The sequence below is a fragment of the Cheilinus undulatus genome, linkage group 17 (genome assembly GCF_018320785.1).
Source record: "Cheilinus undulatus linkage group 17, ASM1832078v1, whole genome shotgun sequence".
NCBI lineage: Eukaryota > Metazoa > Chordata > Actinopteri > Labriformes > Labridae > Cheilinus > Cheilinus undulatus.
The window spans coordinates 42512999-42539569 of NC_054881.1; the positions used below are offsets into that span (position 1 = coordinate 42512999).

The 26571-nt window shown below is 39.7% G+C and overlaps 1 protein-coding gene across 1 annotated transcript; it reads right to left on the reverse strand.

The window, feature by feature from the left end:
• Positions 1 to 8886: 8886 nt before the first annotated feature.
• Positions 8887 to 24912, reverse strand: tbc1d13 (TBC1 domain family, member 13). The gene is made up of 12 exons (XM_041810243.1): positions 24659 to 24912; positions 19685 to 19758; positions 19559 to 19599; positions 18816 to 18877; positions 14536 to 14635; positions 13670 to 13752; positions 13189 to 13348; positions 12727 to 12937; positions 12478 to 12641; positions 12009 to 12169; positions 11870 to 11927; positions 8887 to 10352 (listed from the first exon to the last, which is right to left on the reverse strand). Exons 1-12 carry the CDS (start codon positions 24679 to 24681, stop codon positions 10287 to 10289), a joined length of 1203 nt encoding a protein of 400 aa, XP_041666177.1. The 5' UTR covers positions 24682 to 24912; the 3' UTR covers positions 8887 to 10286.
• Positions 24913 to 26571: the final 1659 nt, after the last annotated feature.

The following is a 26571-nucleotide window of genomic DNA, read 5'->3' on the forward strand; positions in this document are numbered from 1 at the left end:
CAAACCGTCTCTGGAGAATTAGAGCCATGTCTGAAGTCTGATGTATGTTATATTTTCATAAAGCTGACATCATTGAGAGAGAAAACAGAGGAGCTGTGAGCATGGTCGGCCTCCACCCCAGCCCCATTCTCTACCACCCTCCTCCATACACTCCTCATGTTCATTCAGAGACCACTAGGGGGTGCACAAGAGAAGGCCTAAACCTACAGCAAAGACGGGATGTCATACTTGGAAGATGATGTCATCCTTTATAGTTGAAGTCATACTTGTAGATGATGTCATCCTTTGTAGTTGACATCACCCTTTAGAGATGACGTCATCCTTTGTAGATGACATCACTCTTTAAAGATGATGTCATACTTTGTAGATGATGTTGTTCTTTGTACATGATGTCATCCTTTAAGGTGAAGTCATCCTTTGTAGATGACATCACCCTTTGTACATGATGTCATCCTTTGAAGATGAAGTCATCCTTTGTACATGATGTCATCCTTTGTAGATGACATCACCCTTTAAAGATGATGTCATCCTTTGAAGATGATGTGATCCTTTGTAGATGATGTCATCCTTTGTACATGATGTCATCCTTTGAAGATGAAGTCATCCTTTGTACATGACGTCATCCTTTGTACATGATGTCATACTTCGTAGATGAAGTCATCCTTTGTAGATGACATCACCCTTTAAAGATGATGTCATCCTTTGTAGATGATTTCATCCTTTGTAGATGATGTCATCCTTTGAAGATGAAGTCATACTTTATAGATGATGTCATCCTTTGTACATGATGTCATCCTTTGTAGATGACATCACCCTTTAAAGATGACATCATTTTTTGAAGATGATGTCGTCCTTTTAAAAGCATAAAATGCTTCAAATATGACATTATCAAAGGAAAGCAAGGAATGTTATATGTCGAAGACTTTTTCCCTCTTTTTTTACCAAACAGTCGCCGTAGTTGGTAACTTCTGGGAAAATGGGTGGAGCTGTTGAGTGAGGGTTAGGGTTCCAGAAAGCTCCATGTTTGGTAAGTCTTCAGGATATTTTCCCACAAGTCTTGGGGATCATCAGGATGTTTTTGGTCAATGTGAGACAAGCCTTTGTGTTTTTTTCAGTCAGCTGTGGTTTTTGCCTTTTTGAGCTCTCCCATGATGCCGTTGTTGCCCAGTCTTTTCTGATTGTTGAATCATGAACTCTCATCTTAACTAAAACAGGGAGGCCTGCAGGTCTTTAGATGTTGTTCTGGGTTCTTCCTGGACCTCCTGGATGAGTCGTCCATGTTTTCCTGGAGTCATGTTGGTAGGCTGGCCACTGCTGGGAAGGTTCACCACTGTTCACATTTTTCTCCATCATAGTTGGCTGGAGTCCCAAAGCCTTAGAAATGTCTTTGTAACCCTTTCAGACAGATAGATGTCAGTGACGTTGTTTCTCATCTGTTCTTCTTTAGATGGTTCCATGATGTGTTGCAGATCTTTTATCCTACTTCACTTTGTCAAACAGGTTCTATTTAAGGGATTTCTGGATCCAACAGGTCTGGCAGTAATCAGGTCTGGGTGTGGATAGTCAAACTGAGCTCAGCTTTACTAAAATGTAGTTAAACACAGTTAATTCAGGATTTAACAAGGGGGGACAATGACCTTTTCATATAGAGCCAGGTAGGATTGGGTGGCTTTATTCCCTTAATAAATGAAATCATTTTTAAAAACTGCATTTTGTATTTACTCAGGTTGTCTTTGCCTTATATTAACATTTTTTAATAATATGACATTTAAGTGTGACAAATATGCAAAAAAACAGAAATCAGGAAGGGGGAAAATACTTTTATGCAGGACTGTAGCTGTCCAAGCAGCCAAAGTACATGCCTATTTTATTAGGTTGCTTGTAACAGCATTACTTTACCTTTGCCTACTGCTACAACATTTAAATGAAGTTCAACATAGGTTAAAGGTAAACGGTTGAGTTGTTGAAGAAAAGGGTTAATATTTATTAATGGCAGGACACTCACCAATCAGTCTACATAAATAAATGCATTGGTTGCTGCCATGTGATTGGCTGATTAGAAATTCATGAGCAAAGGTGTACCTAATGAAGTGGACGGTGCACCCATACATGTCAAAGTCAAAATGATTCATAGAAATCTACATATCCTCTAATGAATCTCACAGACAGCAGAATGACTTTGATGACTAACACACAGAGATGTTTGTTTATACCATTGTTCATTTTAATGCACGTCTGCAAACAAGTAAAAACATATATACAAGTTTAACACTGGAGACGTTACAAAAATGTGCTTACAAAATTCTGAACCATGCAAATAACTGACAGGAGACATAAAGAGTAAAGTGAACATCGTCATCAATCTCACGCTCACACAGCCAGAGAGAGAAATAAATACACGTTAAAAAGAGGAGGATGTGGATACCATCATTAGTAACAGTCCTTCTATAAAACATACTCCAACACTTCTGCACAGGATTCAATGCTAAATGTGCTTTTCTTTTGGTCTTTGAATGCCTCATCATCTTTTGTAGTGAACATTTTAAGATCATCAGCGTATTGGAGTATCAGAGACAGATATGGCTGGAAAAGAGGCATGTTTGGGCTGGCTTTGTTCAGGAAATGTCAAGATTAAACTCTGTTACACTTAATTTTCAAACTTCTGCCCCCTACCTTTCAAAGACATGCTGTCTTTTAAATCATATTAATATTTTTATTTTAGATTTTGTTGAATTAGGACAGTGCAAATTCATAAACATATCTCGCTAAACATCCATTTAAATATGCCAGAATAAGCCCAAAAGCTAAAATTCAATACCCTTTATCCATAATGAGCAACTCCTTACACCAAGGTAGACACGATTCTACCGTGCACCCTTTATTTTCATGATTGAAAGTGTCAAAAAGAGCTCAGAGACAGGGTTGTTGACAGGCACAGATCTGGGGAAGGCTACAGAAACATTTCTACTGCTCTGAAGGTTTCTAAGAAAACAGTGGCCTCCAGGATTCTCACATGAAGAAGTCTGAACCAACAGGGACTCTTCTAGAACTGGTCAACATCTGGGGAGAAGGACCTTAGTAAGAGAGGAGACCAAGAGCCTGATGGTCACTCTGAGCCCCAGAGATCCTGTGTGGAGATGGGACAAAGTTCTAGAAGGAAAACCGTCACTGCAGCCTTCACTGATCTGGGCTTTATGGAGGAGAGGAGAGATGAAGACTCTCCTCAGAGAGAAACAGGAAAGCCAGCTTAGCTTTTTATTTGTCGAAAACTCCAAGCAGGCCTTCTTTGGTGTTTTGCACTGATGAGATGCTTCTGTCTAGCCTTCCCCAGATCTGTGCCTATCAACAATCCTGTCTCTGCAGCTCCTCTGACCTTTGACCCTTGGTTTCTGCTCTGCTATCATTGTCAGCTGTGAGGCCTTCTATAGAGAGGGGTGTGGCTTTAGAACCATGTCCAATCAGGTTAATTTAGCACAGGTGGACTCCAGTAAAGGTGTAGAAACATCTCGGCAAAGATCAGAAACATGGAGGAACCTGAGTTAAAGACTCTGAATACTGATGTAAGATTTCAGTTTTTATTTTTCAATACATTTGCAAGAAATCCTAAAATTCAGTTTTTACTCTGTCATGATGGGGTCTAGATTAATCAGAACAAAAATGATTTTTTTAACTGTTGTATGAAGCTGAAACAGAAAACTGAAAAAAAGTGAAGGGGGGTCAGAATGTACCGTAAGCAGGAACTGATGGATTAGGGGAGGGGTGTCCAGACTGTGGCCCGGGGGCCAATTTTGATTGGCCCGCTACCACGCTAATGTTGTAAACAAACATCCCAGCAGAAAGAATTAATAGATGTATTTTTGTGACCTAACTGAGACAGTGCTCAACATGGTAAAATATTGGCAATCAAAATAATATTATCTTGTTTTATAATTCCCCGATGAGTTTTGGCAGCAAATAGCAGTACCAATAATATCCCAGTCAGCTGATCTAGCCCAAGCCCTCATCAGCTGACAGCCAGCTGATTCGCTCCAAGCACATTATTGGCCATTCACTCTCATGCTGCCTTATTTAAACTGCTCTTGCCTGGCCAAACTCTACTGCTCTTTCTGCAAGCTGCTCGTGCAGCCTTCCTCCACCCCAGCTCCTCCTTTATTCTGCTTCTGACTTCATCCATGTCATATACCTCGTCTTGCGGGTATTAGAGTTGCCCCAACGTCCTTATATATTTCTGTGTGTGGCCCTCAGTGGAAAAAGTTTGGACACCCCTGGATTAGGGGGCCAAAAGCACAGATTCAGACATTTCTGTTGAAGATTTCCTGGGATTGACTGATAAACATAAGAACAGAATATGGCCTGATTGACCCTTTTGATTTCATCAATAATAAAGAATATTTATTCAACTTTCCACTTCACTCTTATTTGAGGACAAAAACTCTAAAGGCTTTCTAGTGTGATTTTTTTTAGTGTTTAATAAAAGCAGGGGTGAAAGAAAGTGAATAATTTCCATAATAATTAAAAAAACATCAGTAAGTCTTAACAGTAATGATATAAAAGACTGCAGGAATTTAATGACTCTCATTGTCTAGTTTAACTCTGCAGCCCAGACTGTATGTCTAAATCCAACATCATTTGAGTATTTCTACCTATTTTTCCTCACTATTATTTTAAATTTTTGTTGATTCAATTTAACAAAGAAGGTAAAATGAGTCCAAAAAAAAACCCTCAAATGTCATCCAGTTCCTCATTCCAGCCACAAATTTTAACCCCCAACCTAACCCGGCACGCTCAGGAACTTTACACAAATAAAAAGAGAGAAATGTTCATTAATAAACACGTTTTAGAGCATCTTACTAAAACATTTTAAAAGCACTGCGTGTTTGTTCACAGTAAAACGAGCTTCACACATCCACAACCCTCCCACACCACGTTTACATGGCGCAGATTTTTCACACAGAAAAGAAAATTCAAAACTTTTTTAACATCTCATCCATTTTAAAGGACTGACATTAAAAATAAAAAATCAGAATATAAAAACACAAAGTAGTTGCCTAGAAAATGGTGCATGTTAATGTCTGGGATGTTTGTGGAGGGTTCAGATGTTGTGTAGTTGGTCTGAATCAGCTTATAAAGAGGACCTTCATATCTGAGAAGTTTTTCTACTTCTTCCTTATCAACATCACAAGCTTGTACGGTTGTGAATGCTCCATGCTTTCTGATACCACATGTTTAAAATCATACTGTTTTTAAATGTTCAATAACATCAAAAATGTAAAATCTTAAAAACTGGCATCCTTTTCATGCAAGGTGCTTAGGAAAAAAACAAACGCTGCAAAAAAACTCCTGCAGAGTCGTGACTGGGTTGATCATTAAAACTAGAAGCTTCTTGGTGCTTAGCTCTTCTCATTAAAAGTTTAAAACTCTGATCTGGCAACCCTACAAGCTTGTGTTTGGATATTTCGGCAGTGGTAGTTCTAGTTCATAAATACATTCAAATGTAATCCAGACTGAATCAACCAGAATGAAATGCACATAAAACCTGGTAGAATAAGAAAAGAGAATGTGGGTGAAGCTGTGCTGATCCTCACACTGGACATTTAAAGCTTTACCATCAAGCTTGACCTAAACAACACATTAACTCCCAGCTAACAAGGCTTTTCTGTAGTTAAAGAAAATTAACCACAGGCCTGTTTGAAGGAGAAAGTGGGCTTGAGCTTGTTGCGTAATGAAGAGAGGCCGTAGGGCTGTAGAGATGAAGTTTAGACTGCTGCAGGGTTAACAGTCAAATGAAGATTTAGCATTCCAACAGCGATGCTAAACAGACTTTAAATGTTTTTACTCTTGGAGGAATGCAGATTCACCTGTGCAAGTGTTGTTTTGTTGTTTGTGTTTGGAATTTCCCCTTGTGGGACTAATAAAGGAATATCTTATCTTTAGACCAGGGGGGTCAAACTCAAGGCCCGGGGGCCAAGTTTGGCCCGTGGTACAGTAATAAATGGCCCGCAATTTCATAGCATATTTCCATTATGAGTGGCCCTCCAGTATGAGGTCGGCAGATTTCCTCCAGTATAAAAATGTAAACTAAAACTTGATCATTTAAAATATCCTTGTTCAAGTCACCAAAGCTGAAAAAGTAAACACCGAAAATCAAGAGATAAAAACAGAAATGTTGGAAAAGAAAATGTGTTTTCATTTCATGTTTTCAATTTACCATCTCAAAATTAAGACTCACACTTATGATTTCGACTTTTTATTACATTCTTTGACCTTTTCGATTCATATTTTTTACTATTTACATGATAGGTTGACCTTCAGATTCACAGTTTCAAAATTTTACTCATATTTTGAACAGTTCAACCTTTTAACTTTGGTTGAGTACTCCCATATTTTTACCCCTGAGACTCACAATTTAAAATTTTAACTCATATTTTGACTTTTAAACTCATGATTTTGAATTTTATCTGACATTTTGACTTTCAAAACTTATGAATTTGATTTTTGCATTTTAATACACAGTTTTTCCATTTTTATTTTGTGTCTAGACCTTTTATCTCACTTTTTAAAATGATTTTCTTGAGCTTTAAACTTATTGTTTTCACTATTTTAAATTTCAAAATGGTTTATTATCAGTGTTTTTTTCATATTTTATTACTGGTTAATTGTTGGCCCCGTTAGGCTCTCGGGTTAGACCTATATCAGGAATCTGGCCCCTGCTGTGACTGAGTTTGACACCCCTGTTTTAGACGCTTTAAGTTCACCTCAGGCTCTGTTTGCATTATTGATCCATTTTCAAAAAGTGATGACTCTGCATTAATTCCTGTCTTCAGTGCTGTCCTGATATTAGAGCGAACTCTCCCTCCTCTTATTCTAACATCCTCTCTGAAGCTCTCTGACTGGGGCTTGGTAACCCTACATGCTGCTAAGAATGAATGGAGGCTAATTAGCCACAAGCTAAGAGGCTAGCAGTGCCTTTTTAACAGCCTTTCTCCCTCATGTTAGATAAACATGCTTTTAAAGGACACACTGATAAACTACTGGTGCGACACGGTTTTCCTTGCAATAACAGCTCAATTCAAGCTGAAAAGCTACGAGGGAGCCGTGTTGCATCATGGGACGGGATGGTTCTAAGAGCTGAGAGAGCGCCTCCAATGGTGTTTCATTAAATCCTTCATCAAAAGGCTCGGGTCTAAAAATAACAGTTAACAGGCAATGTTTACAGGAGCTCTAGAAGGGATTTAGAGTTGAATAGTTCTCTCACATTTAATAAATAAACTGAGCTTCATCAGGACAGAGGAGCCAAAGATCTTCTCTGTCTATGGAGCATACATGTGCTCTCCTCTCTTCCCTTCTCCCTGATTTAATCTGAACAATGATAACCCACTATTATTATGTAGCATCTGGGACATAAAGTCAGGCTCCTTGTGCTTTTAAACAGATGAAAAATGGCCTTTATTGTTATTATTTCTGTGATTTCATTGTCTTTTATTAGATATGCCCTGAGATATTAAAGGCTTTAACTGAAACCCTGACCCGAGCAGTGTTAATTCTGGCAGCCATTTTATTTTTAGTCTTAGTCCTTAGATCAAATGTCTTTTACACCGCTTTCCCACTAAAATTAGTGTGTAAAAGCTGTTTTTTTCAAACATGGGTAATCCCGCGAACAATCAGCAAGTGACTCTTTTCCCATTGCCAGCAAACCCGGGTCTGATCGCCAGCAGACGAGCTGCATGGCTGTTTTTTTGTTCCTCTGGTGCGTCACATCATCATCGTGCCGAAACACAGCTATGTAAACAACGGAAAGGAACATTTTGGCTATGTTGTTGTATATAGTTGTGTCTCGCACAGTCCCTGTGACCTGGCGCCGAATCTCCTCTTCTCCACCAATCAATAGAAGCTCTCTGATCCCGCTGTCTTGCCAGTGCTGTGCCATCTTGCAAATAAACAGTGCTTAAAAAATGTATTAGTCCACCTGTCATATCTGTCTCAGAGACCATCCAGCATCATGAAGTGCTTTAATGCGGACTCTTCCATTTTCAGTCAGCTCTCCACGTTTTACCATTTTGAACAGGAATGAGGAATTTCAAACCAAATTCACCCAAATTTGAGCCGGCTCACTGGGCTTCTCTGAGAAGTCAGAAATCAATCAAGCATAACATTCAACCACTAAAACTCATTTTTCTGTTCAGGAATGACAGTAAATAACTATAATTTGACATATTCATCAGAAATATTAATGTGCTTTACTATTTTTTTCTTTTTTTTGGTAAATCAATTAATTTGAAAATTCATGGATAACAATAATAATTCTATTTTAGCATTAAAAATATCATTTGGGTTAAAGAGCTTCTACATATTGGTGTGATTTTGGTAATTACCAATGCTGTTAATTTAGGGCAGCTGTGGCATAAACCTTACTTTGGTTAGGGTTAGGGTGGTCTAATAAATTTGTGAAGCACTGTAAATCTCACACGCTGAGTCCAAAAAACAACAACGTGGGCACATTACGCCAAAGTCATCCCACATTCACCCAGGTGTGACGTTCCCACTGGAGCCGATCGGAGGCGAGCCGATAAAAACCGGTGTCCATTGCAGGATCAGTCGACACGGGTCTGAATGCCAATTAGAGCCTTTCCCACTGCCGACAGGAGCAGATTGTTAGCGTGTTTAAATGGGTTTTTCAGCCAGTGGGGAAGGGGTATTAGTTGTAGTCGACGAAAACTCAAAACATTTCAGTCTAGTTTTAGTCCATTAAAAAGTCCTCACGTTTTAGTCTTAACTTTTAGTTTCTTGCCTGAATCTGGGACCAAATCATGGTAGTGTGTTCTCTGCACTCTGTCTAACCTGGGGTCCCTGCTTTCTACAGCTGAGAGGAAGAATAGATACAGATGTATTGTTTTTGACAGATTTACCCACAGTGGAGAAATATCACGGATTTAGAATGTCAGACGAAAACTACATTACATTTTAGTCTAGTTTCAGTCATCACAGATCTATTTTTGTTCGTCTTAGTCTAGGTTTTGTTGATGAAATAAACACTGGACTCGAGCCAGTGGGCCTAAAGCCCTGGTGCCTTCTCCATTTTTCAACAATTTACGCTTCACTCTTCCAGAGCACCGGGTTTTTACCTGGAGTTCACCATGCAACAAGAGCACACGGCACATTTCTCCTTTTGGAAAGTATGGACTATCTAGTAAGAGTGCTCCCTCAGTTCAAGCGCCGTGTCAGCGAGCTGATGGCATTTATTGAGCCGGAGTAAAAGCCACCATCACAGCAGAGGGAGGGGGAGAGAACAGCAGAACTGAAGGCTGACTGCAGCGTGGTGACTAAGTGGTTGTTACTACAGCCTCCCACCACGGAGTCAGATGTCACCATCACTTTTCATTTCAGTCATGACGGGGATTTGAGGACCACTGTCCTGCAGACACAGGACTGATGAGCAGCAGATCACAGAGAAGACCCTGGCAGCTCCATGTCCAGAATTCTGTTTATAAACCTCAGTAATCTGTGATGACAGTACTGGAACATAGGAAACGCCCGGGCCTTCAATTAGAAAAGAGCCGTGTTATCTCTAATAAAGCAGGAATGTCCGGTGTGAGCAGCAGCACAGTTTCCTCTGATAGCTCTGAAATATGATTCTGTTAAATTAAAGTTAAACTGATTTCAATGGAGCTTCATGAACATCGGTTACAGGACAAAGGTTACTTCTACAATACTGACCAGGCGAGGCCTGTCACTTCATATTTATTTGATCCAGACAGAAACACCGTCTCCGCGTTCATTAAACAGATAAGGCATACATGTTTCTCACCATAAAAACATTCAACTTCTAGAGATTAAAAAACTTAAAGAATAAACATGCACTATTGCTCAACCCAGTTTCTTCATTCAGACTTTAGACCTGGTCCCAGAAGGATTTGGAGCCTTTTCCAGCCTTCCTGCTGAGATCTGTAGTGTTGGACTAACGTGGCTTGCTTTCCTCTGATGCTCAGTGCAAACGTTAACATCTGAGCTCAACAAGTCTGGCGTTTTTCCCATAATGCACCAGGAAGCGAGCGGCACCTCCTCCTGGCTCTAAGGAGGGAATACTCTGACCATTCCTCGAAGGTTTCACGGCGGTCCTCCATGATGGAACACTGAGTTTTACAGCAGGACGCTGGGTTTCTGTCCAGGCTCTTCATGATAAACTCCTCCAACGTTTACATGTTTGACTGTTCATGACTGTTCTTAATGTTTTTAGCTTCCACCTACCGCGTCTGCAGAGAGAGGGCAGGAGGAGATGGCAAAGCAGGTTACGAGTTATCCTGCAGCTCTTTGGCCTTCATCAGGATGGTGTGCACGTCTGAGATGGGGTAGTCCTAACACAAAGAGGCAGAAGTTTAAGATTATCAATGAGCACTTTCATTAAAGCACTTTCCTAAAGGGTTACACTTCAGACCAAAGATTAACAAGACAGTGGCGATGCCACGGTCTGCAGACGGAGAAGTGGCTGAAAGCGTTTCTATGCAGATAAGTCCACTTTATAATCCACTATATGCTGAACACTATAAGTGGATAGGGAGTAGGGGACGAGTGTGGTAAATCACAGCCTGTGCTTCAGAGTGTCAACTCACAAATAGCTAGTTTTAGAACGAAACACATCATACATTTCAACAGCCAATCAGCATCTCAGTGCCCAGACAGGAAGTCAGCTGGTCAAATGGAAAAAGAAGCATGCTTTAAAGAGTGTCATAGTCTTTGTTTAACTTTTTACTAAAAAAATCCTTTAGCAGTATAATTTTATGGTACTTTTTATTCAAAACGGCACAAGACCAGAATTTCTTGGTGTTCAGTTCCTCTTATTGGTCAAATGTGGCTCTGCAGGGAGAATTCAAAAGTTTTACATGAATGTCCACCAGATGGCAGTGTGAGCAAAGTAGGCAGGCAGGGTCAACAGAGAAGAAGAGTCCATTCACTTTACAGGAGGCACCTCCACCTGCACAGGTGATCAGAGCAGGCAGCCAATATCTCCCATGGAGCTTCTTCACCCACAGAAACCAACAGGTTGACTAGCCTGCATGCTAAAGGTGCTACAGTCATAACAGCACACACTTGGGTCGTTTTCACAGCTGATAGTCCGGGGGACTCGGTCCGTTTTGGAACAGAAATTACAACACTGTTGCATTTTCTTTTGGTTTGGTTGGCATTCACATTGTTCTTGGTCAAACGGACCAAACCGTCTGAACACCTACAACCTCTGCCTGCTAGGGGCGCTGTTGTCACAAACAAACAGCAACCAAGAGGAAAAGAAGGCGTAAAAGAACACGAAACCAGAAATCCATCTCTTTCAGCCGGTCTTTACTTCCACATAAACAATGATAAAACAGAATTGTCGCTGACTTAGGGTTTCTGCTTTTGCATTTCGGCGTTATGAGCAGCCAGCGAGGCGGTGAGCTGTTCAGCACGTTGGTCTTTACAGGAGACAAATAAATCAGCACCAACGACAACGTGTTGCTATGGCTACACAGACACCAAGCGAGGTACCGACATGTATTTGAGCATATTAAATCACATATAAATCCATATATCACTATGCCCAATGCCATGTCCTGCCTTTGGTTCACAAGTTGGTCCGCTTTGCTTTCACACCTCAAACGAACCGCACCAGGGTTCAGACCAGAGTCCGCTTGTTTGGTCCGCACCAGAGTTTGTTTGAGCTTTCACACCACTCCAAATGAACCGGACTATCCGGGAAAATGGACCAGAGTTCGTTTAAGGCGGACCAAAGAGCTCTGCTGTGAACGCACCCTTAGACGATCACCACACACACCTGTACCAAACACAACAGGTTAGCATAGAAGCTAGCCGGCTAAACTGTTCCCATGACAACACTTACCTGTAGTAATCTCATATTGACGGTGAAATCTCCGGCCATGATGCTGTCTTTGATGAGTCTGAAACCACAGAGAACATTTACAATCAAAGCCACAGATGCTGCAGGATTACACGGAGTAGATGAGGTCTGAGAAGCTTACACCAGCATGGCACAGCAGACCAGGATGAGGAAGTGGAAACGGTCCTGGTCCGAGAACAGGGTGTCCCAGATCCGGATGACATCTGGCAGGAGGAACTCCTGAGATAACAACAAGGTCAGCCAGCGGAAGGTGAAGTACTGCGGTTTGATCTTCTGCTCTTCCTGTGTGGACAGAAAATGAGATGATAAGTGAAACATCAGTATACCACCACAGTCGCCCCCTTTCTTTAACCTGGAGCTTCCCAAAGTGATGGCCATAGCAGGGGTACAGCAGGTACGTGGCATCTCTGCCCTCGGCTATCACCAACATGGGACGTTATAACCTCAAGTATCATGACTCACTGAAATACGTTTAAAATGTTGCGTTTTTAAGAAGGTGGCAGCTGAACAGGAACTAGGGGTATGAGTTAGTTTAGAACCAGGCTTTAGCGCGCCATGAAGACGAGAGACTGAAGAGGAAGTGACCTCACCAGCTTCAGATACAGCTCCAGGTCTTTGTCTTTGAGCATGGAGTAAACGCTCTCCATCTTGTACGTGATGCCGCACTGAGAGTCGTCCAGACTCTTGATGAAGTTGTCTCGGTTTTCTGACATCAGGTTGGTGAAGCAGAAGAACGTGTCTGCTTCGGCGTGCTCTACAAACCAATCACAGAGAGTTTTATTCATCTCAGCGCACTAAAACCTTTGAGTTTGTCCAATCATAACCCTGACGTTCCCAACCTTTCCACTGGTTGTTAGGATCCGTGGCGAACGTGTAGTAAATGGGCCCCACGATCTCATTCATGCCCTGGACGTAGGCGATGCCCGGGTTCAGTTTGGCGTAGATGAAGAGGATTCGCTCGACCACCTCCCAGTGAGCTTCACTCCCACTGGGCAGAACCTCGTACTCATTAGAGGGGTACAGATTCAATGCCTTCCCAGGAGAGCTGACCTAAAAGAGAGTTTAACACAGAATATACTGGAATTATTGATGATAAACTGGCCATAGTAACATCAGTGAAGCCCGTCTCCTTGAATGACTGTGGTGTAGCATGCATACATTTGCAGTTTGATATGTTTAGGTGCAACTTTACATCAATTCAAGGGACTGGCGGGCTAAAATCAAGTTCATGTGCATCACCTTTCTTCCTGTTAGCCTGTTAGCTTGTTTACACCCACATTCTAACAAATCATCCCCCTTACATTCGTGACGCCGCTGCGGTTGCGGTTCACAGTTTGAGCTTTGAGCGTGGTTTGTTCGACTCGTCGACGCAGCGTCTCGTAATCGTTCTGAGGATCCAGGATCAGCTGGCAGGGGTATTCTGTGGGGCGCTGGAAGAACGCCATGTCTGGGTACAAACGCCTGCAAAAGAAAAACAAAAGAAATGGCTGGAATTCTCTTAAAAAGGATTTTATGTATGACTAACTTTGTTCTGATCCTTTTAAAAGGATGTTAGAATTATATTTCTAATATTTAAATGCAAACAAGCACATGCAGAAATGTGTTTTTATTTGTGATTAGTATCCATTCCCTTCTACTTATCATTGTTAAATAAAGGTTAAATAAATAAATAGTTTATTGTTATTTCTCTTTTGTTATTCCCTCTTGAGACCCACACAAAAATGGTCATTTTATCGCATCAGCAAACAGGATTTTTTTTAAATAAAGTTTTTTATGTCTTACCTCACATCCTTGTCTATCTGCAGCAGGATTTCGTTATCTTTGAAGTAGGTGTTCCACCGGCTGTCTGGATTCGGATTTAGAGGCTGAAAAACATTCAACAAAATAAAAACACATGATAATAATAACTCTTAATGACAGCTGACTAGCTCCTGAAGAGGATAAATGCTGTCACATTAACTGGTGATCAGTGAGTCATTTTGTACATGCACTCCTGCTTATGCATAGTCCCTGGTTCTCAACAGAGTGGATCATGGAGCCGTTTTAGTGTGTTCCAGGTGTGTGTCTTGATTAAAGGCTCATTTATGCTCCACGCAGGCAGGAAAATAGATCCACGTACTTTGTATTACAACCATTTATTCACTAATCAGCATGCTGGGAAGAAATACCTCACATTTTCAATAAGGACTGGAATATTTTTGTATTTAAATGCAAAATAAAGATATTTCTAATCTGTAATTAAAACTGGGAATTGCAATACTTGGCTTCTTTTTCAGTTTTTGGATCAGCTGATCTGATGACACCAGTTTAAACAGGCTGGAGAATGACCTCAAAGCTCAAAGTTCCTTCTCATAAAGGTCTCACAGTCTTTATTGTTCTTGTTTTAATGTTTTAAAGGTCTGTGTTTCTAACATGTACTGAAGCAGTCAAAGACTTGAAGTCAAAGTCTTAGGACAATAAAGATTCATTATTTCAAAGCTGCCCTTCACTGTGTGAGAGATGGTTAAATGTTTACCTAAAGAGAAGAGCTGCAGAGTCGTACTTTAATATGTCTGGACTTCAGAAGTGTAACTACTCCATCAATCAGGGCAGCCATCACTCTCAGTTAAACTCTCCTGAAGAGGAAAAACAGAAAAGACTCCACTCACATGATCCTCCATCGTCACGTCCTCTCTGGACAGGCCCAGGTTGGCTTTGGCGATACCTGGCTGGATGATCATTTCTTTTAGAAACTGAGAGTAAACCTCCCTGTGAGGACGACACGGGACAGAGAAAGAGAACCGAAGAATGAGAAGTTGGAGTTTATTAGTCACATATTAGCAGCAGCGTTGAGTCAAGCAGCTCAGAATCATGATTTATCTGAGGGAAACATCTACAAGACTGTCCTGCTATGTAGGAGTTTAATAGATGTTTGCATCAGTTTTATGTGGGACTACGGACGTTAATCAGTGACTCAGTAAATCTGGTGCAACCATGTTTTCATTTACAAAGGGTCAATGTCATTGCACACTGTCCCATGATCAATAAACTCAACTGATTCTATTTGCTACTCTAAAGTATCTGCACACAAAACACTAGATATTTCCCTCCAAATAAAAAAGACTGAAGCAGCCTCCTTTAAAAACAGCCTTTCTAAAATCACCACCTAAAACAATTACAACCAAAACAGAAAAATGTATCAAAAACAAAGGAGCAGCAAATATCAAACTGCAGCATGATTTAAGCAGTCATTCCTAAAGGTGCATTTTGTTTATCATCAGGAGACTTTTATCCCACAAAAACAGGGAAAAATGTCTGTTTTCAGCTTAAAAATGCAGGAGAACCACCTTAGTTTCTCTGCAGAAAGTCCACTTCATATTTTAAAACTGAAAACTTCCATTCTCATTAACTTTTGTTTTCACTTTCAGATGTTTTTACCGTGAAATATATTTCACAGCTATCTGGACAATACCCCTCAGACCAGTGATTCTCAACTGGTCCAGCCAGTTAAGGATCACTTACTTAAAGGGGACAGATTATGCAAAAATCACTTTTTCAGGCTTTCCTAACAAAAACATGTGTCCCTGGCCTGTCCACAATCCCCTCAAGTACCAGAAAAAATCCATTTCCCTCTTCCCTCTCTTTCTCCACCTTTCAGAAAATGTCTGCTCAAACAAGCCGTTCTCAGATTTTACCCTCAGGACTCACATGGGGAGTTAGCCCCGCCCCCAGGTCTGAAACAGAGGGGTTTTCAGACACACAAACATCCAATACTGGAGTGTTTTTATAGCAACAAACTTCACATGGATGTTTTGGGGACCTCTGAGACCGATATAAACTTGTCTTAAAAGGGCAAAATATGTCCCCTTTGAGAATTTGTACACATTTACACCCATAAAGCAGTGGGAGCAAATTAAGGCTAAGTGTTGAGCGTCTTGCCCAAGGACACACGACTGCAGGAGTTAGGAACAGCCTCCCGAGTGCAGAACAACCAACTCTCAACCAAACTGCTGCTATTGCTGCACCCATGCTAATCTCTTCACTGGCCGCCATTGTTTACAGGATATGAGTTACGTCAATTAAACTACGCCTGTAGCAACCGCCTCTTTCTCCTCAAATTATCCTAGTTGGTCCATTTGTTCTCAAACCAAACATTTTAGATTGAAGCTTAGCAAGCCAGATTCTCCTGATGAAAGACATGGGCCCAATCCCAATGTCCACACTCACACACTCACTGACTTTGAGGTGCGCTTCCGCTAAGTCCATGAGGGTTTAGGGCTGTCCCACTGTCAAATCATAAAGTGAGTGAGGGATCCCTAGCTGACTTTTTGAGCCCTTCATGCACCCTTTCCATTAGTGGGCATCTCTGCAGACTTAGCATGAGGGAATTACCCATAGTTCATTGCATTGTGACGTATGACAGGGATTCTCGGGGGATGCCCGCTGGTAAAAGCTACAAAAGTGAAGTGAAAAGAGTGAAATTGTAAACAAAAAAACATGGAAGGTGCAAAAACAGGTGGATGCTGCAAAAAAAAGTATTTTTCTTGTAAGTATATTATATTTTATTATATTTAAACAGCCTTCATCCACTGAGAAAATAGGTCTGTAGGTGAGGCACGCTTGTTTTTATCCTTGTTTTAAGCTCTGCAAGATGCCAACTGTCAACAAAAACCAAAGGGCTGTCCCATTCCTGTTTCTACCACTTCAAGCCCTTGCAGCCTCACTCACTCAACCACTTTCCAGGTGCAGTCAGTTAAGTCATTGAGCGCTCAGGGTTTAGGGAGGAGATTGAAATTCAGCCATGCAGTGTTAATTCTGTCGACTAAAACTATTCATCGACAGACTTTTCTTTCATGACAAAAACTAGACTAAGACTAACAAAAATAGATCTGTGATGACTAAAACTAGACTAAAATGTAATGCTGTTTTCGTCGGTCATCCAAAATCTGTGATATTTCTCCACTGTGGGTAAATCTGTCAAAAATCAACACATCTGTATCTATTCTGCCTCTCAGCTGTAGAAAGCAGGGACCCCTGGTTTAGCAGAGAACACTCTACCATGATTTGGTACCAGATTTAGGCAAGAGAATAAATGCTTGGACTAAAAGTAAAGACTAAAATGTGAGGACTTTAATGGACTAAAACTAAAACAGGTAGAAATGACTACAATGTGACTAAAACTAAAATGCATTTCATTTAAAGATTAAAACTAGGATTAAAATTAAAAATAGCTGCCAAAATCAACACTGCAGATCTGGACAACCCATCAGTTTTGCAAAGTTAGATACTTTCTACATCCAACAAAAATGTACCAATCAAAAAAAACAAAAAGATGTGTAAGGTATTCTAACAGCTGAAATTGTGTAATCTACCTTTAAAATTTGGTGTTCCGTGTAGTTAAACTGCCAGGGAATAGCATCAGTAGATGTCTTTGTCCTTGAAGAGCAGCGCTCTCACTATGAATGAATGAATGCTGTCAAAGAGCTCCTGTTTTTACCACGGCTCAACCGTAACGAGGATCCATGTGACGACTTCTGCTCATGTATGATGAAATAGTGGCTTTTATACCAGTGTTTCTCAACCCTGCTCAACCAAAGAGCCAAATTATTGAAAAATACCTTTGCAAGAGCCACAATTGAAGTGGTGAAAAGTGGCAAAAACGGCCTAAAATAGCAATAAAAATAAGTTAAATGTGGCAAAAATGTTCAAAAAGTGGCAAAAACGTGGCAGAAAATGAGAGGAAAGTGACTAAAATGGGCAAAAAGCAGTCAAGAGAAGCAAAATAAGACAGAAAATAGGAAACAAGTGGTATTTAATGGCAAAGGGTAGCTTAAATGGGTGAAAAAGGGGAAAAATGGGGAAAAAGTGGCAAAAAGAAGAGGAAAAAGTGTGCAGAAAGTAGAGAAAAAGTGGTTTTTAATGGCGATTGGGTGGAAAGTGGCACAAATTAGAGAAAAAGGGCAAAAATGGGATAAATGTGGCAAAATGGGACATTTATGTTTGACTTCTGTATTAGTCTGGGAAAAAAACTGATTAATTTGATTAACTTCTGAGGTCAAAGTTTCCCTTTTCTAAGGTTTCTGGGGGAATAATACTTCAAATGAAGACATAAAAGAGCCACATGTTGCGTATCACTGATTTATATGCTAATGTTTAGTTTATAATAATTGTTCTATATTTCCTAGAACATAATGTATTAGAAATAAAGTTGTGCTTTCCACAGCTGTGCTTTTAGAAGAATGAGTGTTGGTGTTTTTCCCCAGGAGGCTCCACCATGAGAGACCACCTTAACAGCATTAGCCGGTGAGTCATGAATAAAACGGGTTACCTAACAGCATGAAGTATGTCGTCTGCTATACTGATAAACAGCACCTGATGCTGAGGTTTCCCAGAGACGCCAAAATAAAGCAAAGCAGTGCTCCTTAAACAGGACTGTATTTACCCAGATTCTACATTCTCCTGTGTCTGACAGCATTACACAGAGGAAACATGGAGAGGGAATCCAGAGAGAGTGTTGGACACCAGAAACAGCAGTTCTGTTTCTCTTTTTTTTTTTTAAGATTTAATTTTGGCCTTTATTAGATAGGACAGTGGATAGAGTTGGAAACAGGGAGGAGAGCGGGGAGAGACATGCAGGAAATAGTACCACGGGCCGGATTCGAACCCAGGTCACCTGCGAATATGGCGTGCGCCTTAACCACTCGACTACCGGCACGCCAGTTCTGTTTCTCTTTACACAGGATACTACGCAGATTCTTCAAGGTTGATTTTTTAGACTTTTTAAGACCAGTTAGAATGAAAGTACATGCTAAAATCATGGCAATACAGGTCAGGATAGAATAAAATTTCAGACAAGGCTTACTTACCACAAGTCAAACCATTCTTGTGCCCACTATTTAAAAAATTTTGTTCTTAAATTGTCAAATTTTCAGGCTCTTAGGTTTCTTACCTCTGCTTCTTGAGGTAAGACTCCCATAGCGTCTGGTCGAGAGGTAGATAATTAAGAAGGATCTGAAAAGAGGATAAAAAACACATCAGAGAAGCCTGCACGTTTACTCTAACATGCAGTAATCTGACTTCTCTAAGTCTCGTGAGAAGTTACTCATGCACTGGCTTCAACTCTTCATTTAACAACAATGATTGTGGACTAAAGATACCAAGTGAAGCTAAACTAACCCATGTCTGCAGGGCAATCATGAGCTAAGTTATCACAGACAATAAAAGCTTATTTTAGATATGTCAAGGATCAACGATATCTTTATTATCCCAATTTCTCACACCAACAATCCCAACAATTCCCCGCACCATAGGAATAATAAAAGTTCAGACACATAGGAAATGACAGCAATGGCACTAAAATAAATAAGTCATAGACACATTTTACCTTGAACTATTCAAAAGGCTATTGGCAGTTGGGATAAAGGAATTTTTCAGTCTGTTTGTCTAACATGATGGAAGGGAGCAGCATGAACTCCTTAAGAGTGGATGTGTAAACTATGAAACACATTTCCTGTTCACAAGTCTGAGGATGTTAATTCTATTAAGGCTGAAGTCTTCAAAGGCAAACATCAAGGGACAACAAAATGAAAATTTGAAGTAAAAATCTGGAGAATAGAACAAAATTATTCCTGAGGGAAAACTGAACCACCAACCAAAAGTTTATGAGGACGCCAAAGATGGAGGGTGACTTACTTTCCAGCAAAGTGATCGTATTCCTCCTTCAAACGGGATTCCTAAGAGGAATAAAGAAGGTCAAATACTTACAGAAATATCTAAATAATCCTAACAAAACAAAGAATGTCACGGTTTGAATCCTACCATTGAAGCAGAGCTCTCTTAGTGTCTTCAGGTTTATGTTTTCTTCACTCAAGGCTACTTTGAATTCCTGTATCCTGAAATCAGAAAGAAGACGAGGGAAGAATCTGAGTGTTAAAAGGTTCATTAAAACTACAGCTGTGCTTTAACAGCTGTGCTCAGTGGTTCAGTCTAAAGCAGGGGTGTCAAACTCAATCACAGCAGGGGCCGGATTCTGGATTAAGGTCTAACCTGAGGGCCTAACAGGGGCCACATTTAACCAAACTGTTTACCTCATCTTCACCAGTAATACATTATGGGGAAAAATAGACTGATGATAAATGATTTTGAGATTTAAAAAGTCAAAATGATTAGTTAAAAGGCTCAAAACCTGAGATAAAAAGTCTAACTTATTAATTCAAAAGGTCAAAACACAAAATTAGATGTTAAAATAATGCTTTTAAAAGGCAAATGTATTTAAAAGAAAGTCACAACCATGTGTTTAAGGCAAAAATATGACTTACAATTTAAAATGGTGCACCTAAAAGGTCAAAATATGAGATAAAGGTTGAAATAATAAATTGAAAAGTTCAAATGATAGATAAAAAGTCAAAATAATAAATTTAAAAGGTCAAAATATGAAATTAAAGTCAAAATAAAAGATTGAAGTCATAGTTGTGCAATGCAAAATTGAAAATATGAAATGAAAACACAAATTGATTTATTTTCTCACATTTCTTTTTCTCTTTCCGGTTTTATTCCTTATTTTTTCACATATTTATGACTTAAAGGTGCAGTGTGTAAAACTGAATATCAACATCTAGAAGTGGGTTCTAGATTGCATTTCTCTGCTGGAAACTGTGGCAACCAGTTGAATTTAATGTATATCTGTGATGTGAATACAATACAATACAATAACTTTTTTTTATCCTTTTTTCCTCTATGTTACCATGGAAACATGTAAAAATCCAAGATGGCGGCATCCATGGAGGGGACCCTTCCTATGTATGAATTAAAGGTTCATTCTGAGTTGCTTTTTTTTTTTTTTTTTCAAAATAGCTATTTTTGAATTTAGATGACTAAACACTTATTTAGATAGACCGTCTTAGAAATGTTTTGCTTTATTTTACCAAGTTTGTTCAGCTAAATGCTACTAGGCTAAATATTGCACACTGCACCTTTAAGGATATTTCATCAAGGTTACGTTTAAATTTTTATACTGGAGGAAATCTGCAGACCTCATATTTTAGGGTCAGTTATAATAAAAATAGGATATGATCTTACGGGCCGGGTGTAACTGTACCACGGGCCTGATTTGGCCCCCAGGCCTGAAGTTTGACACCCCTGGTCTTAAGGTAAGAAGAGGGGAAAAGGGTAATTTGTACAAAAATGGTCAGTAGTGCAGACAAGGCCGTTCACACAGGAGGGATAAAGGGGGAGGTTTCTGGGACCTAGACCCAATGGGGCCATGGAGGTCAGCAAAACCATGGTCCATTGTGAAGTTAAGCTGTGAAAACCATATTTTATATTTGACCTGACTAGTATCCACTCTCATAAAAAAACAAATATCTTTATTTATACATTTAGCCTTCTTTGTATAAAATAATTTTTGTTAAAAACATAAAATTGGTTAAAGACTTCTAGAATTGACTAATGAAGGCAAAAATGGTGGAAAAGGTGGCAAAATTGGATTTTTAAAGGACAAAAATGGGTTAAAGCGGCAAAGGTTAGATAAAAGTGGCAAAACAGGCACAAAGTGATAAAAAGGGATTAAAAAGTGGCAAAAAAAGTGCAAAAAATGGTTGAAATTAAGTGGAATGGAGTGGAAATTTGATATAAATGAGCAAAAATAGGTTAACTGTGGTTAAAATTGGCAAAAAGTGGTGTAAAAAGAGGTTGATAGAGGCAATAATGGGTCAACAGCAGCAACAATAGGCAGAAAGTGGCAAGAATTGGTTTAGAAGTGGCAAAAACAGGCAGGAAAGGGTTTAAAAATGGACAAAAATGGGTTTTAAGTGGCAAATATGTGCTGAAATTTGCTAAATTGGTGTTAAAAAATGACAAAAAAATGGGTTAAAATTTGGTAAAATTAGTGTAAAGTGGTAACAGTGTAATTCAAAAAATATTCCAAGTATATTTAACCCCTTATGACCTACAATAGAACAAGTCCACCAAAGCATATCTTTACATTTTTATTCTGTAGTGCCATTTTTGGAGTATTTGAATTGGCTATGCACCAATACAACCCTTAGAACCCAAATTTTAATGATATGTATGTGATATGTCTATAGCAACAAATTAAAGTGCTCAGAAGTGCAAAAAAAAGAAAAAAAAGAAAACACAAGTAAAATGAAAAATGAAAAGCGTCTTTTGGTTATTTACACATTTTCCTAAATGCAGAGATGTCGTAGCTGTATCCCTCAGAATTGTGATTGTAAAATAGTTGCATAAAATCATTTCAAACCACAAAATAAATATTTTAAGTATGTTCAAAACTTCACTTTTGACATACACTTATCTTTAAAAACTGTGGCAAAAACAAAAATGAAATGAAATTGTGCTAAAATATCAAAAAGACAGCATCTTTATAAAAAACAAAACTATTTTCAGTAGTGAACTCAAATCTCTAAGTGTGCCAGATACTTCTGAGCATACATGTGTGCAGCAGACCATGTTATATATTATTTTGTATTGTTTTTTTGATGTTTGCACTTTGTACTACATTTACATAAAAGAAGGAATGATATTTCTTGAAGGAAACAGAACTCTGAAACACACTGAATGTGTGATATGTTAGTGTTACTCCTCTGGTTTTATACGCAAATAGAATTATTGTTCTATCTCATTTGGTTACAGTTCTACCCGCGGTTGAAAATAGATATGCAAATGGGAGTGCCAGGTTTTAAAGGGTTAAGGCAGCTGGTGACCCCCGCTCAGCGTCCAGCGACCCCCAAGGCTGAGAACCACTGAACTAACTAGCATATTTTCACTATTGTTCAGCCTTGGTCTGATCTGTTGAATGTTGTGTTGGTTATAAAAAGATGATTTTTTTTTTTTTGGTTTGTTGGAAAATACATAAGAAGAGGAACTTTAACATAATTTCATATTAACTTGCAATCACAACATTTGAAAAACAATCAATCAGATTATTTTCCCACACATTCAGCATTAATTTTTATATCTCCATGTTTCACACTAATTTCTTTGTGCTAACTGTATTTAGGGCTGTACAATGAATCTCAGCTGTATCCTAATCACAACAAAAGCTACTAATAAAGCTATCAACTGTGGGATTTTACTGCAATAACAGAAAAAAATATATTTTATGTTAACAAGCACTTCTTTCTCATTGAGCATGTCTCTATCTTTGACACACTATCACTATTTTCATGAAACCAATGTCTACGCTCAGAGTATAGTAGTATAATATGGTAGTAGTAGTAGAGAGTATTTAAGAAACTTCTGGATGTTTGGATTCAGAAGAAACATGCAGCTTCAGTGAAAGCTGATAGCTCTTAACCCTCTGGTACCCCTGTGCCAAAAATGCACACTTAGTTGATATTTAAAAAAACAACAACTTTGTCCTCTTTCACAATTAATATCACCATGTATTGTATTTTTTGTTCATTTTTGCACAATTTTCAAAATTCTGTCCCAGCCACAACAATCAGCCCAACATAAATAAGGTAAACCTCTTTTACAGCGTTAATATCCCTGCTGTGCATAAAGTCCCCATTGAAACCCATTCAAACCAGTTATTTTGATCCGTACGCCATTAAGGCATGAATCATGCATTTTCTGGTTTCTGGGCTTCATTTGAGAGTTGGGGCTTTACATTTTCACCTGGACCACTTTATTACCCTGTGACGTCACTTTTACCATATATGGGCGAGGGCAGGAAATGCATGTTTTTCCACCAGATTTCAGTGTTACACTGCCCTCTGCTCCCCTCCTCACTAACTCTCTGAGGGTTTAAGTGCAGATCAGTGTGTGAGTCTGTGAGTGTGTCTGTGCAATGATCAAAAAATAAGTTATCTAATTTTCATTTAATAACTTGCAAAAAAATCTTTTTTTGTGTGTATTTTGCATCTAAAAATGCAGAGACATCATCAATGAAACATGGCATTTAAAGGGTTAAACAGATGAAAATGAATGAGTATTTGACATTTGTGGTTAGGGCTGACCTTAAATGAGAAAAATATAATTCAATACAGTATGGAACCAAAATAATAATAAATAACTGGACTATGATAGTAACACTCATATGTTAAATGCCCATAATAAAGCCTGTAGAAACTCACTGCATTATTTCATCACTTAAACACAGAAAGTAAAATTTCACTTTTGTCCCATATTGCCAGGTCAATTTATCAACAACAGCAGAGCCATTTAACTATAAATAATTAAGGTAAAATGACACACCCCTACCTACTGCTGTTCAAACGTACAATTAGCATTCTAATAAATAACAGTACAAACAGAACCTGGAAAACTGGATCACACTGCCTTTAAACACTGAACCCAGCGCATTTATTCACGCTGACATGGGATGTTTAATTACTGGCAGCTAATTTACCGTCAGTAAAAAAAGACTGACTGGATTTATTTGACATTTCCACCCTTGTACTCTGGAAACACAGAGTCAGCAAACACAGCTAACCGGATGATAACGGTAGCTAATGTTAGCCTGTTAGGGAAGTGTGATGTGTCAGCTGATGTGCTAACTGAGCTAGCATTGCTGCTGAAAACGCTACTACTGATAAAACCGGTGAGCTGGTGTCAGCGGTGTTCACCCTGAGCTTTGAGTGAAGTCTGAAATGTGTGTTTTCATTTCTATCCTGACCAAAGTCAGCGCACGTTTGGCTAGCTGTTGTTGTTGTTGCTAGCTGAAAACAGTGAAGTTTGTCGGTTAGCATGCTAGCTGCTACATTAGATGATGTTGACTGTCCGCGTGCCCCGCAGCTCGTGCATCGGTAAAGGGGGTTAGAGGTGTCTCACCTGTTTTTATAGGCGGTAGACATGTCTGCAGCGTTGGAGCCGTAGTCCTCAGACTGTTTCTATCAGAGGATGAATTATCATCAGAGGGAAGTCCGCCTTTCACTTCCGTCTTCACGCATACACAAACGCACGCGCAGGCACGCGCGCGCGCACCAGTGAGTGGGTTCAGTCTGTTCTGATCCTAAAACACCGTGTTCCCAACATTCATCCATGAACATTCAGAGACCAGAGCTGGATCTGTGTCCAAACAGTCTGTCCCGGCTGCTCCAACACTCCGATGACGGCATTCCCTAGTTAAATGGAAAAACGTGATATTCCCGTAGATATTCCAGGGGCGGGGTCGGGGGGGGGGGCTGAAATAACCAGGAGTGGAAAGTAACTTATTACATTTACTCTGATTACTGTTAGTGTTCTGCCTATCTGTGCTGTCTGAGTAATTCTGAAATCAGTAATTATTCTTTTACTTAAATATATTTTTGGGGGCAGTAGTGTACTAACATGACACAGATGGATCTGTTTCACGCTCCATCCAGGGTTGCCAGGTCTGTGTGACAAAACCAGCCCAGTGGCCGAGAAAAACTAGCCCAAAACCAAGGCCAGTGCTGAAATCCAAACTAATACAGTAAAACCTCTGCCACACTGCATATATTGCTCGATTGCCCACAGACATTCTGCTTGTCTGTGGGTGGCGTGTATGTCTGTGCGCCATGTTCCATGTTTTCCTGCCTTTCTGCTCGTTGTTTTAGTTTTACTTGAGTGTAAATAGAGTAGTTTGTTCTGCTACAGAAATTAAATACTCATACACAAGACATAAAAAATGGGTCTGCTCAACCCGCGGACAAAAAAATCAAAAAGTAGCCCAATTCCGCAGGAAAACCGCAGACCTGGCAACCCTGCGTCCATCTGGGAAAGCTTCAATAGGACACGTTTGAGAAAAGGCGGAGGCTTTGAAAAAAACTCGGAGTGTGATTGGATGAACGTTCTGTCTGTCACATCTCTACGGGCCAATCAGAGCAACAAAACACGTGACGTAGCAGCTATCGAGCTGTGCATGCGCAGCTACCCAGGAATAACACGAAACATGGCGACTACAGACATGTCAGTACTCGACTTTTGTGGTTTTTGAAAAGAAAACAACTCACTGCTGTTCTTTGTTCTTCTTTTAACGAAGAAATGTCGTCAACTTCTGATAAAACTGGACGCTGCAGCTGATTTCTTGCAAAGAACAAACATTTACCAGTAGTCAAAGATAATCGTAGAAATGTTTCTATCTCAGTGCAGATTCCATCATGTTTTTTTATGTTTACAAGTTCTTAACTTACGGGCCACACTAACTGAGGAGGAGGGCCGCATTTGGCCCCGGGCCGCCAGTTGCCCACCACGTTTTTAGACTATATACAGGAGTTTGCCTGATATATCGTAATTAAAATCAATAAATGAGCTGATTTTGGGAGGCTAGGATAGCGGTGGACTGACTTGGCTGACTATCAGGGGGATATTGATTATCTGTATCTGTGTTTTACTGATCAATAATCAAATCGAATAATTACAAGAGTGTGCAGCCAGGTGTGTCTTCCTCTGCAGGTCTTGTTTCACTCTCCAGTCTCACTTCATGCCCCGCCCACTACCCTGTCTAATTAGCTGGATGTCACCTGGGTAACAGCCAATCAAAACTGAAGCCTGAGTACCACAGACTGATTTCAGTTATAAATATAATCAAAGCTTTCACTTTTGTTGCCGTGATATCAAACAGATATCAATATAATTTTATCTTAAACTCTAATCATAAACTTGCTCAGACACATTTTAGTCAAAAGAAAGAGAGAGTGATGTCCTCAAACGCATTGGTCATTTTTGTAAAAGTAGGCAGACCTTCTTTTTTTAACTCCCCTGACCTTTGCAGGAGCGTTTTC

Excerpts from the sequence above, each read along its gene's own strand:
- tbc1d13 (XM_041810243.1), bottom strand. The coding sequence starts at position 24,681 with ATGTCTACCGCCTATAAAAACAG. Across the intron at positions 19,759-24,658 it reads TCTACCGCCTATAAAAACAG|GATACAGGAATTCAAAGTAG; the intron begins GTGAGACACCTC and ends TTCTGATTTCAG. Across the intron at positions 11,928-12,008 it reads GTCTGCTGTGCCATGCTGGT|ACTCATCAAAGACAGCATCA; the intron begins GTAAGCTTCTCA and ends CTGTGGTTTCAG.